The sequence below is a fragment of the Rhamphochromis longiceps genome, linkage group LG23 (genome assembly GCF_057381845.1).
Source record: "Rhamphochromis longiceps isolate RC_006_pf linkage group LG23, R_longiceps_female_GT1.1, whole genome shotgun sequence".
NCBI classification, from domain to species: domain Eukaryota; kingdom Metazoa; phylum Chordata; class Actinopteri; order Cichliformes; family Cichlidae; genus Rhamphochromis; species Rhamphochromis longiceps.
The window spans coordinates 35,174,734-35,188,084 of NC_140578.1; the positions used below are offsets into that span (position 1 = coordinate 35,174,734).

General features: G+C 41.1%; 1 protein-coding gene across 2 annotated transcripts in view; it reads right to left on the reverse strand.

The window, feature by feature from the left end:
- The window catches only part of mgat5 (alpha-1,6-mannosylglycoprotein 6-beta-N-acetylglucosaminyltransferase), a 106,256-nt gene that overhangs the window by 26,218 nt on the left and 66,687 nt on the right, over nt 1-13,351 (reverse strand). For both annotated transcript variants that reach the window (XM_085398796.1, XM_085398795.1), the window contains exons 10-11: nt 12,091-12,224; nt 1,173-1,306 (exon numbers count right to left, since the gene is read on the reverse strand). In XM_085398796.1, the coding sequence (XP_085254922.1) occupies nt 1,173-1,306; nt 12,091-12,224 (268 nt within the window). The remainder of the gene's footprint in view (nt 1-1,172; nt 1,307-12,090; nt 12,225-13,351) is intronic.

Sequence of the window (13,351 nt, forward strand, 5' to 3'; positions counted from 1 at the left end):
CAAGTTAATTTAGGGACTAGACAGCAGCTTGTCCATGAGTTAGGTAGCTAAGAAGTATTAATTTAGCTGATTTAATATTTCACCACAAATATTAACTTCAAATTAATAATCACAGTTTTCATTGTGGTGCATAACGACACATCGTGTTGCTGTTCTTAGGAACAAAATCCTTTCCATCAATATCCTCTGCACACAGTGCAAAGTGTATGCTTGCAGACAGGGTCACTCTCTGTCAAGTGAAGGCTGTCTGCGCTCTGTTTTATTCCAAAGCTGAAGTCTGCCGACGCAGTAAGAGCTGCTGAGAACTGTTCTCTCAGATTTTCCGAGACACAGTAAAGGTATGAATAAAAAAAACAAAAAACAGTACGCATATTTTAAATGAGCTTAAAGGCAGCAAGTAAAGTTAGATAAAAGCAAGTGGAACAATCCACAAGAACAGTATTATTTCCAGAGTAAGATCATTAATCGGTTAGGTTGGGCTTATTATTTAATCCTCCACATCTTTATCACACTGCCTCCTACACGACGACAGTTCTCTTTGTAGCATCTATTATTATCCCATCGAGTTCAGACATCTATAGAGTCAGTTGGATCTGGAGCAACCCACTCAGAAGCATACGTGGTGTCAGCTGAAAGCTCATCAAGGCCTGGGTACTAATCCAGCCATCCATGTCGAGCCAAACAATGTTCAAATCTCCCCAAAGTCTCCAAGCCATTTTTGTCTAGGATACAGTAATCCCTTGGTCTCTGTGCTGCAGAGTGAGCATGCATTTGAATATATTAAAACCTCCACCAAGGAGGTGATAAGCGGAATTTGAGCTCCTAAACCAGACTGCTATTAAGTTTCCTGTGAAAGTTTCACCCAAGGTTGTTCAAAGAGTTTCACTGCAGAGCTCTCAGAGGGCTGACAATGGGTTATCCTTGGTGCATTGGGCTTCTCTGGCATGCTTAGTGAAGTCTGTCCCTGTCATCTTCACAGGGAGGACATACATATCTAACTTTGTGCCCATTTGTAACTGTTAAAAAGGTGGAATCTGGAGGTGTATAGACACAGTGACTGCAAGCAGTGAATGTAGATCATAAACATGTGCAAAGAAAAACATAAAGGCACATATAAGTAACAATATAAATGAATTTAAGTTTAATATAAGAGCATTTAAAGATGATGTTACCTTCCAGAAGTTGTCCACCTTGCCATAGACTAGTGACTGATTCTGTCTCTTAACGTCATCGATGTGCTTGATGTCACTGGCGTTGAGGTGCTGCTCCACAACAAAGCCCAGGAAACTGTTGTCTGGGGTGTGAGCTGCAACAGAACGGGGGAAAGAATATGTGAGCAATTCTACAGAATTGGTGTCATTTGTACCTGACAAAGGTCAGCTTTGCATTTACGTGTAAAGCTTTTTTGGTGCCATGTGACATCTATCTTTGTCAGCACACCACGTGGCATCGTTCAACATTAACCATGAGACTTCATTGTTAACTGTCCTGAAAACCTGAGACTGACTGACTGAAAGACCACGTGCACCTAACAATAACTAAACAATAAATTTTATTTAGAAGACTCTGATGATGTCACTGCATCAGGGCTTGAATATGAAAAACAAACAAACAAACAAACAAACAAACAAACAAACAAACAAACAAACAAACAAACAAACAAACAAACAAACAAACAAGGAGGACGATAAATGTTTTAATTTCTCTAAAAATAAAACACACTTAAATTGATCAGAGGTGAGCTCTGCTGGGAGAGAGACCAGCGAACACTGCATCCTGGTTCCTTTCATTCCACTTCTACTCAGCGTTGAGTGCGGAGCCTGAAGCTGGCAGCGTTTTACCTCACTAGCATCTGCCTTGTAAAACAAGTGTGAAGACAAGGGTTTGGAGCGCGGACAGGAAAGGCTCAGTCAGGAATTAAATGGCCTAATAACATCATTTAAAACGAAATAACGGAGCACTACAAAGCAGCCCGTGCCTTCACCTCTGGAAGCGAACGGAGCGAGGTTGTGTTGGGGAGGCGGTTGGCTGTGCATTTGTGGTTTGAGCTGGAGCTCCGGGGAGCCACTGCGGTCAGAGCTTGTTCTTACCGCAAGCTTATTACTACAAAGGCAAACTGAGGTCAGTCAGTCAGGGGAGACGGAATGAGCTTCAGGGCAGTAAATAAGGGAAAGATTGAGAGAGGAATTCAACTACCTGCCAGCACTTAAACAACTCAAGTTCAAGCGCTGCAATTAAACTGTGGATTAATAATACTTTATGTAACATGAAGGAATATATTGTGACTTTTGACACGTGATGGCAGGAATACAGAAAGCATGACTTTTCTCAGTTCTACAAGTAAAACTGACGTGTTCTTTGTCATGGTGATGGGTGGATTGGTACAGCATCCCGCTTAAGAAAGAGACAGTGTTTGCTTTTGCCATCTCACCGGGCAGGTCACATATTGGCTCACGCTTAATACGTTTAGGCAAACAAAAAAAAGAAAAGGGAATGGCTATGCAGAGTAAAGCAACAGTCCACGCAACTCCTGAACGATGGCAAAAATATGCAGTCACATCCTTTTCTGCAATGACTTGAAAAGGGCGCAAGGAGACAGCAGTTGTTACGGTCTGCCTGAACATAAAGCAAATACAGATTTCAAAGTTTCCATGACTGTGCTGAAATATTTCATTTGGGACAGTCATCACACGCGCCTCACCCGTTACACGTCAAACTCTTCACTTTGGGGAGATGCACAGATAAGCAGCTTATTCTTTGGGCAAAGTGCTGCTTGGCGAGGGTAGAACACTATCATGCGATTTCAATTCCTGTCTATTACAGTCAAAACTATTGCTCTTCACTTCCTAACATGAAAACACAAAGGAACCTTTGACCCAACATTACAGGTGATTCACTTTGTGTGAGGAGTGTGGGAGAGTGCAATAACGTGGGAGTAGCTGTTGTGGAGATATTGCCACGTCTGTACGAGGTGTCAGTGTGGGAAGGAGTCAAGCGCCACTCCCACAATACACAGTGTAAGGTCAACATAAAATTGCTGATAAGCACCGATCTCTTTAAGCATGAGAGCCCTTCCCTGTGACATTTAAAGGAAATTTGACAATAGATGGAAACTGCCACATCCCAAAGACTTAAAATTCAGGATTTCACATCCTGTTACTTCAGTTGTGACCTTTTTGTGTGTTCATTTGTGAGTCAGTCAACATTATCTGTGGATTATCCCTTTAATCTCTTTTACTCAGCTAACTGTCGTCTGTGGGAGGGAAAGAATCAGAGAATAAAATGTATATTTTTGATCATCGTTACTGTGTTACGGTCATTGTACTGCTCCTTGTTTATTGGTGTAATCCTTTAATCCTTTGCATTTATGTTTCCTGAGTCCCTTCCTTTTTAATGTCCTCCTATATTTATGGGCTCAAAATGTGGTCATAAATATTTTGTACTTGTAAATCAGTTTTGTATGTGTAAAAAGAATTTGTGTGTGTGTGTAAAAAAGATTTGTATGTGTAAAAAGAATTTGTGTGTGTGTAAAAAAGATTTGTATGTGTAAAAAGAATTTGTGTGTGTGTAAAAAAGATTTGTGTGTGGACTGTGTGGACAGTTTGAAGCTGGAGGATCTCTGTGTAAATGATAGAAGCTAGGTCCCGTAACTTTCAGCAGTTGTTGAAAGGATAACGTTGTGTTATATCAGTGGTTAGAAATACCATTATTACTTTAGGATTAGTTTAACACAAAGTCAGGGCTGACCCGGGACCATGGCTGTGAGTCACAGTGGGCAGCATAAAAGTCCTTTCACATCGGACGCAGGATGTGCTGCTAATGCTAACTGCTAACTAAAAGCAAAGGATCCAGAATTTGTTGCGCTGGCTGCTGAGCTCTGTGGGTTTTTGCAGCAGCTCTACCTGTACTAGATGCACCTGCTGCTTGTCTTTTCTATCTCTGACTTTATGTCCTCTACAAGAGTTTCTGGGTTTTTTTTGCTAGTTCTTCAAATGTTCAATAAAAACATGTATGCTAATTCATAACGAAGAAAGCTTTGTAATGAAGACCCCCCCCTCCCCCGCGGTCCACAGTGCTGTTGAAAAGGCTGTGGAAGTCCCTGTATTAAACACGTAGACCTGTGACACACCACCAACCTCGGACGACCACAGACTGTTTTCCTTCGTGGTGATGAAGGAAAACGCTGGGTTGGCATGTAAAAGGGCATTTATTCCCTTCAAAGACCTGCAGTTCAAAAAAAAAAGCGCCCCTCCGACAGCCAAACCCGTCTGTTCTCTGATTGGATTGTTACATTTGTGATTGACATGACCATTGAACAATCAGAAGGAAGGAAGAAAAATAGGGTCAAAATTCGTACAAAATTTGGCATTAGTAACTTGCAGTCCACACACAAATCTTTTTTTACACACACACACAAATTCTTTTTACACATACAAATCCTGATTTACAAGTACAAAATATTTATGACCACATTTTGAGCCCATATACAGGGTGGGCCATTTATATGAATACACCGTAATAACATGGGAATGGTTGGTGATATTAAAGTCCTGTTTGTGGCACATTAGTATATGTGAGGGGGCAAACTCCTGAAGGTGGGGGGTGACCATGGTGGCCATTTAGAAGTCGGCCATCTTGGATACAACTTTTGTTTTTTCAATAGGAAGAGGGCCATGTGACACATCAAACTTATTGGTAATGTCACAAGAAAAACAATGGTGTGCTTGGTTTCAACATAACGTTATTCTTTCATGAGTTATTTACAAGTTTCTCTTTGTTCACAGCCATTGACATGTCGAAGAGGTTAACACGTGAGGAGCGGATCGAAATTGTGTTGATATCTGGTGAACGCAGTAACCGGGTCATTGCAGCAGATTTCAGTGCAAGACACCCTACGAGACCACCCATCTCCCATGCTACAGTTAGCAAACTGCTTGCTAAGTTTCGTGAAACTGGTTCAGTGTTGGATTTGCCAAAATGCGGACGCAAGAAAACTGTCATTAATGAAGAAACATCAGTGGCTGTCCTAGCTTCATTCAGCAAGAGTCCACAGCGTAGCACTTGCCGCATGTCACTGGAGAGTGGCATTAGTCGAACATCCCTTCGGTGGATATTAGCTACTCACAAATGGCACCCTTACAAACTCCAGCTACTGCAGCATCTCAGCGAGGATGACCCAGATCGGCACAGAATCTGCAGAATGGGCAAAACAAAAATTGGAACAGGACCCTCAGTTCACGCAGTGATGAGGCAAACTTTTATGTGAATGGTGAAGTTAACAAACAAAACCACCGCTATTGGTCTGACACTAACCCACATTGGATGGATCCCTCCAAGACTGTTGGAACAACAAAAGTGATGGTTTGGTGTGGTATATGGGGTACAACGGTAGTGGGTCCATTCTTCATCAATGGAAACCTCAAGGCCACTGGATATTTGAAATTGCTACATGATGATGTGTTTCCCTCTTTATGCACTGAAGCTGGCACGTTCCCTGACTTTTTCCAGCAAGATGGTGCACCACCACATTTTGGGTGCCAGGTCCGAGCATTCCTAGATGAACAGTTTCCTGGAAAGTGGATTGGTCGTCGTGGGCCAGTTGAATGGCTCGCAAGGTCTCCCGATCTGACCCCCTTAGACTTTTATCTTTGGGCTCATCTGAAGGCAATTGTCTATGGTGCGAAGATACGAAATGTGCAGCACCTGAAACTACGGATACTGGATGCCTGTGCGGGCATTTCTCCTGCGGTGTTGCTATCAGTGTGTGAAGAGTGGGAGAAGAGGGTTGCATTGACAATCCAACACAATGGGCAGCACATTTTATAAGTGGTCAGAAACTTGTAAATAACTCATGAAAGAATAACGTTACGTTGAAACCAAGCACACCATTGTTTTTCTTGTGACATTACCAATAAGTTTGATGTGTCACATGGCCCTCTTCCTATTGAAAAAACAAAAGTTGTATCCAAGATGGCCGACTTCTAAATGGTCACCACCCATCTTGAGGAGTTTGCCCCCTCACATATATTAATGTGCCACAAACAGGACTTTAATATCACCAACCATTCCCATGTTATTACGGTGTATCCATATAAATGGCCCACCCTGTATAGTCCCTCCAATCCTTCTTTTACTTTACTTCCTACTTTTTTTTTTGCAAGTCAGCTGCTCACTCTCTCTGTTTATACTTCCCTCCTTTGTGTTTTTCCTGCCCTCAGTAATGTTTTGACTAAATTTACATGTGCCTTACTATCCATGTCCCTGGAGTATTTAATTCAACTGATTTGCCACTTAACTCACCTCTTTTCACTCTGTTTGTTTATACACTCCCTCCCCTTATCCCCAACTGGTCGTGGCAGACCTCCTTGAGCCTCATATTGTTAAAATGGAGTTTTTCCTTCCCACTGTCACCAAGTGCTTCCTAATAGAGGATTGACTTGATTCCCAAGGTTTTCTTTGTCCTATTGTAGGGCCTTTACCCTACAATACAAAGGGCCTTGAGTGACTGTTGTTATGATTTTGCACAATTTAAATTAAATTAAATTGAAAGTATATTTAGTCGGGCTGTTGGCTGCTGAACATCTTCTCTGTATTTGGAGCTACTTTACAAACATTGTTACCGTCGTGACAGTAAAAGATTTTTTGAGAAAGCAGAAACATATATTTAAAGTCATTGACAGCTGTTAGTGTGGAAAGGATAACAAAGCTAGCATGGTAAAAGCTAGATTGGAGAAAACCTTGGAGCAGAGGTCAGTCTTCATAATTACTCCAAGAGCTGATTGACGACAAATCTCATATTTAACATTATATTTAAATACGTATCTTAATATAATGTATTTTTACATAGTCAGATCCAAAAAGATGCCCACTCAGATGATAACAAGAGACTATGATGGTTTTCTAATGCCAAAGAGGCGGAGGTGTCCTGAGAACTTGGAGGAGACTGAACTAACACTCTTCCATCAAACTGTGTAAACAGGACAGGCTATTAATTAGTGTTCAGCCTTCTTGATGCACTTGGTAACAGATGCTTCTTGTCCCACAAGGGCCGCTACTCAAAATGTCACTCAACTTGCCACAGCATCATTCGCTATTAGCTAACAAACAGCCTGGGAGGACAGCGCTGTCGGAGAAGCACTTGCTCTAAGCGCCAGAGGTGAGGGAGCAAATTTGCTTTCTAAGGAAGCCTAGACTTACTCTGTTAGATTAGCAGTCAATATAGGACTCTGAGGAGAAAGATATCTTTCTGGGATATTTATTGCCTAAAGAAGCAGTAAGATCTCAGTAAATTCTGACTATTCGTCATCGTACAATGGCTCCTGCACAAAAAATATCAGACAAATGTAATCCCAAATTATAAACTAGGGATTGTGTGATTAGTGTTGGCCCAACAAGAAACTTTTATTCTGCTGGCCAGACAGAACTGCAAAAATGCAACATCAGCGCTTAAATCTCAGACGCTTTGAAAAACCTACATCAAAGACTTCAGGGTCTTACAGCATCTCTGAATGGCCCTGAAGGGGGAAAATAAACAAGCTACATCTGCAAGTTTGAGATTTTAAATCTCGAGTAGAGTTTGGATCTTTTTGAATTCAGTGAGGAAAACTGAAAGGGTCCCTAACAGCCTTTCTTTCTCAGCATATTCTATTTAGTGTGATTGAATGGAAGGATAACATTAGGAAACCATTAGTATAAATTGATACAGCAGGTCTGCAAAGTAAATCTCTGCTTCTTAGTTAGGTGTTCTTTAACTACCAACCACTTACAGTATAGGCAGAACAGAACGAAATAGCCATATTTGCGTTTCTCGGCAGCATTCCTATATTGTCTGAAGCTTCTCCTCCACTGATATTATAGAAATCCACTACAATCAATCTAAATGATCATCTGTAAAGGTTTCAAATGAAGCAGGGTAAGAACACACTGTGAGGCGCTGAATTACATCAAAATAACACCCTCAGTGTCCCCTTCACTGCGAGCATTGCTAAACAGAAACAGGCACACGGATTCTACTTGTCAGGAATTACATTTTCTTGTCAGGGACAAACATTTCAAAGTAATGCAAATTTCGTTGTACATGTCTAATGACAATAAAGGTCTATTCTATTCTGTTCTATCCAAATCTATTTTGACATAGCGACGTGGTGTGATAAAGTATTTAGCCCTCTTCCTCGTTTGTTATTGTTTTATTTTACCAAACAAATTGTAATTTTACACAAAGACAACCTGAGTAATTCCAATCATGCTGTTTTTAAATGATTTTTTCATTAATTAGGGAAAAAAATTGTCCAAATCTACCTGGCCCTGTGTGGAAAAGTAATTGTCCCCTAACCCTAATAACTGGTTGTGCCACCCTTGGTAGCAAAAACTGCAATCAAGTGTTTTTATGATAACTGGTGATGAGTCTTTCACATCTTATTTGCAGAATTGTTTTAATTTAGCATGAATTGCCTGTTAAAGGTCGTGCCAAGTCCAGGCTTTGATTAGTCCACTTTAAAACCTTCATTTTGGTGTTTTTTGGGCAATTCAGATGTGGATGCCTGGTGTGTTTCACATCATCGTCCTGCGTAACCCAAGTGCTCTTAAATTTTCAGACGGTGAACTGAAGGCCGGACACATTGTAAGTGGTCCAGGTGGTAAAACAGCTAAGCAGGCCCAGACAATCACACTACCACCACCATGTTGGTATGATGTTCTATTTATGAAATCCTGGGTTAGTTTTACACCAGATGTAACGGGACACAAAAAGTTCAGCTTTTGTCACTGAATGTTTTTTTTCTGATGTGCTTCCCCTCATAAACAGGACGATTTGATTCATTTACTGCACAGCCACTATGGCCTAACCGCTGATTAGAGGAGTCCAGCTATGAAGCTGAGAGTTTTTCCTCTCATCATCTTGGTATTTTGAAAATGAATGTAATGAGCAAGGAGTGGCTTTGACTGATAAACTGCACGTCATCAGCTAACGGCTTGTGATTGACAAGTTGTTAGCCAATGAGCCAATCAGCTAACCCCGGATAATCCTCCCTTCTGATACTGACTGACTGGAAAAGCAGGTGCGCTGGTTTGACCGAGGGCTCTCGTTTCATTGTTGTAAACAGATGCTCTTGTACTTTTGATGCCATGTAAAGTAGGCGTGCTGAGAGGGAAAGTCAGAGAGCAAACAATAGATTAAAAGAAATACTTAAGACAACATGTGTGGCAGCGCCATTATCAATCAAAGCTCTCAGGGCACTCCCGGCCAAGCAGACATCAGGGTCAATTACGTAGTTGGCAGAGGTTCAGAGATAAATGCTATCATCTGCTACATTTGACCTCTGACCAGTATTAATCATGATTTCCATGAAGGATTAAACATTCGGTAGCAGAGCAACACAAAGGAAACTGGGCATGAACATACGGTGGATAAGAACCTATTATAGTGAATGCAAATCTGAGGGATCACCACAACACAGGAATAGATGAACCTCGCTGCATCTGAAGGCTTTCTTTTTGCTTTGTTAAGCAAGAACAAGAAATGTGCTCAACAATGCAAATTACTTATCCTTGCAATGTTTAACCAATTAATAAAATCCCCAGTAGCGTCAGCAATGTTAAGTGATTTAAGCCCAGAAAAAAAGAGATCTAAAGCCTGGCTATACTCAATCTATCTGCAGTCACTTCAGGCCTATGTAACTTACAAAAATGTGGATTTCTAAGCTGATGAATCCATGAATAAATTACACGTGAAAGACACTAATCCTGCAAACATGAATTCAGATAAGTTGTATTGCCACTTTTTCCTCTCACTGCACTTAAACATGACACTCCTTTTGGCTACATTTTCCACTGCAGAGCTGGGAATACGTCATGGGGGGACACACCTGTTGGCGTTGCGTAACACTGGATCACCACCTCACTTGGCTCACTGTTGCTACTTGTGGAGGAGCTGGTTAGGCCTTTCAGAAAAAACAAAAAACCTCCCCATCTCTCTGTCTTTTTAAAACCTAAAGACTTCCAAACAGCAAACGCAGCTCATCTCATTGCTTCATCCTCCATCTTTTTTCTCTATTCTTTAATAGAGCGACAAAGCCCTGCCCACCTAATAACAGGCTGCTCCGCTACCTGGCTAGCTGAACACAGCAGCTGTTGTGTTTTTGTTATTTATGTGAGACGGTGCACATCCTGGGATGCGAGACAAATTTCACAAGTTTTCCCTGACAAAGTGAAATCAAATCAAATGTCACTCTTTTGCGCTGCATGGATCTACATAATTATTCCGTCAAATCTTCAGATCTTCCGATTATTAATTTTATTATTAATTTTATTAAATAATATTATTATAACTCGTGTTAGGATACACAGCCTATATGAATACAATTTGTACACTAGAAAACTCTCTCTGCTTTCCCAACTCTGAAATAGATTAATGAGTTCATTTGGTCTTGTCTTATTGACCACAGGCCACACACTCCCAATCCCCCCCTAGCCAATGATTTATCCTTATAAATGAACCAATCCGAATCTAGCATAAATTATCGAGCCGAACTCAATTACTCCGCTGTTACATCTCCCTTCAATATGTGACACGGAAAAACAGTTTGATACAGCAAGAAATGCGAGTAATCCATTTCAGAGGAGTTCTGACTGTTGGGCTATGAAGCTGTGTTCACACTCTGAAGAGCTAATCTGAATCACCATGGTTACAGATTATGTTTAGCAGTGAAAATCAGTACTTCTTAGAGAGCATTTTAAGACAATGAAAAAGTCAAAATAAGGTCACAAATGTTTTGGCTTTCAAGTTAGTATTAAGCCTACATTACTTTCTTTTCATGCAGGAAAACTGAAATTAATATCAACAGGAAAATGTGGGCAACTATAAGACTTTTTAGAACCTTTCTTCATTTTAATTCAAGGTTTAAAGAAATAAACTAAAAATAATAACCCAAAGGAACGCTGAGAAACTCACTGAAACGATGTGAAGCTGACGACGCCACTAACTGTAAAGCTAAAACAACGTGATGAGCAACAGCAGCTCCATATGCAAAAACAATGTGTGCATAATGTGAAAATATTAAATGTTCAAAGTTTCAAACAGCAGACTTCAGCCTGAAGGCCGGTGTAACGCAGCACAATGCGGGGGGGGGGTTGTTGTTCTTGTCTCTCATGTCTAGAAGTGAGGCAATTCTGTGGTTTTAACACTCAGCCCAACTGCTGTGCACTTGTTTCACCAGCGATATCATCTAACCCAGCGACTCTCGACTGGATTTTGTGCAAAGGCTCCAGTGTTTTATGAGAAAGACATACCCTATTCAGTGCACAATGAGCTATTCAGGTGCAGTGGCATTCTGGATAGCTCCAGGCCTCACCTCGCAAACGGAGGATTTGTAGGGGTAACATTTCACTTTCTCTTAGCTATGGGGAAAAGGTCAGTACTCCGGGGATGCTGGCTCCCTTTCCTGCCGCCGCTCATCCGTCTCAACAAATGCGGCTGATTACACAGTGATCCCACAGCAGGAGCGATGCGCCCACACACACACACACACACACACACACACACACACACACACACACACACACACACACACACACACACACACACACACACTACGTCCTACATTCATAATCACAGCAAAATGGAGAGCTGAGTGCCTGACCTCTTACTTACTAATCTGCTTGATGAGATTCCATTAACTCGCACTGTCCTGGATGCTCAGAGCGTGTTTTATGCCTCTTCTTTTTACAGAAACTTCAACATCTAACTGACCTGTAGACACAGATGACAGCCAGGAGTGCTGAGCAGTTAAACTGATTTATGTTGCAAGCGGCCTCCTACGGCAGCTTGACTTTATTTAAACAGCAGTGTGGGTCACTTGGAGAGGTGATGAAATCTTTCATGTCTTAGTGTAAAGAAGACCAGTGTTATTCTCAAACACTAACATTCTTAGATGCACATGATTATCCTGCTGGCTCAGAGATGATGGGTTTCATTACATTAACTATTTTATAAATCCTGCATTCAATCAAATGGCTACAGCTTTCTAGTCCTCTCAGCGACCGTTAACAGTCGGCTTTGCAGAGAGCGGGTGTGCTTAAAATCTGCCGACTTACGAAACATGGTGTTGAACTGCTGCGGGTTGAGGTTCCACTTCCCCCAGGGCGTCTTGTGGCCCTTGGACTGGGCATAGTGAGCGTGGTTGAACTCTGGCTCAGTCCCAAATGAATCCAGCACCCGCAACATGCACCTGTGGAAAAACAAAACAAAAACACACAAGTTTTAATGACGGTCAGATGCACAGATGTATGCATGCATACACGTTGTGTAACATTAAACAATATCAATCACATAAATCCACCCTTGATCTTCCAGAGAACAATACACTAACAGCACAGTGCACGCAATTAAAATTACCAATTTGTGTTCCTGCCCATTGTTTTTAGTGAAGCACACAGAAACAAGCTCATAATTATTTATTTGAAAGGGGACATGTTAAGCTACTCTACTGAGAAAGAGCATGATTCAAAATTTGTCAACATTTGAACTCCTAATCTTTCCATTTAAGCCACCTTACTGAAGAAACAGAAGGCTTTACTAATAGTAGTGTTTAGCTCAAGAAATAAATGCTGAAGTTTTTGTGTTAGCTTTTGAATGACACTATATTTAAATTTGGAGCTTTAAAAAGCTAAAAACAGTCTTTGTCATGTCAGCGCTTGAGACACATATCCATGTAAGAAAATGAAATCACAAATATAAATCCTCAGACTATGATACTGAGGTTTGTTCTGAAGGTGTGGCTGTGAGGGAACATCATGGCTGACTTAAAGGTCACAGTGTGGGATTAATTAGACCAAAAACCAGGGGAGGGAATTGTAAAGCACTTCCTGACCTTTAGTGAATGCACAGCACGGAGTTAATCTCCACAAACAGATATCTGCATATAAATATGGAGAATCTGTAGGAAAGAAACAGTTTTGGCCCTAGAAGCTTTCTGGTTTCCAGTTGTAGTGTGAGTCACGACTCAGCAGACTACACCTGCATGCAAGTAAACAGTCTGTGTGGAAAGCAAAAGAGTGGGGCTCACTGCTTTTATTACCTTCTTTTAAATGTATTTGCTTCAGTGTTCTCATTATAAACAATGCCTGGTACATGAAAGAAGAAGTGTTGGTTTAGATATCACGTATACATTATTTCAATATCGGGTAGCTACACAGAAGTTTCCAAAACAGCGATCATTGGTCCCAGAGGCTAAATCGAGTCAATGATACAGACTGTATAGAAAAGATGGATGTGGCCAATGTGATGTTATTCATTGGTTTTTAAGCCCGAGTTGGCATTTCAGCAAATGCCATGTCATTTATTTATTTATTTTTT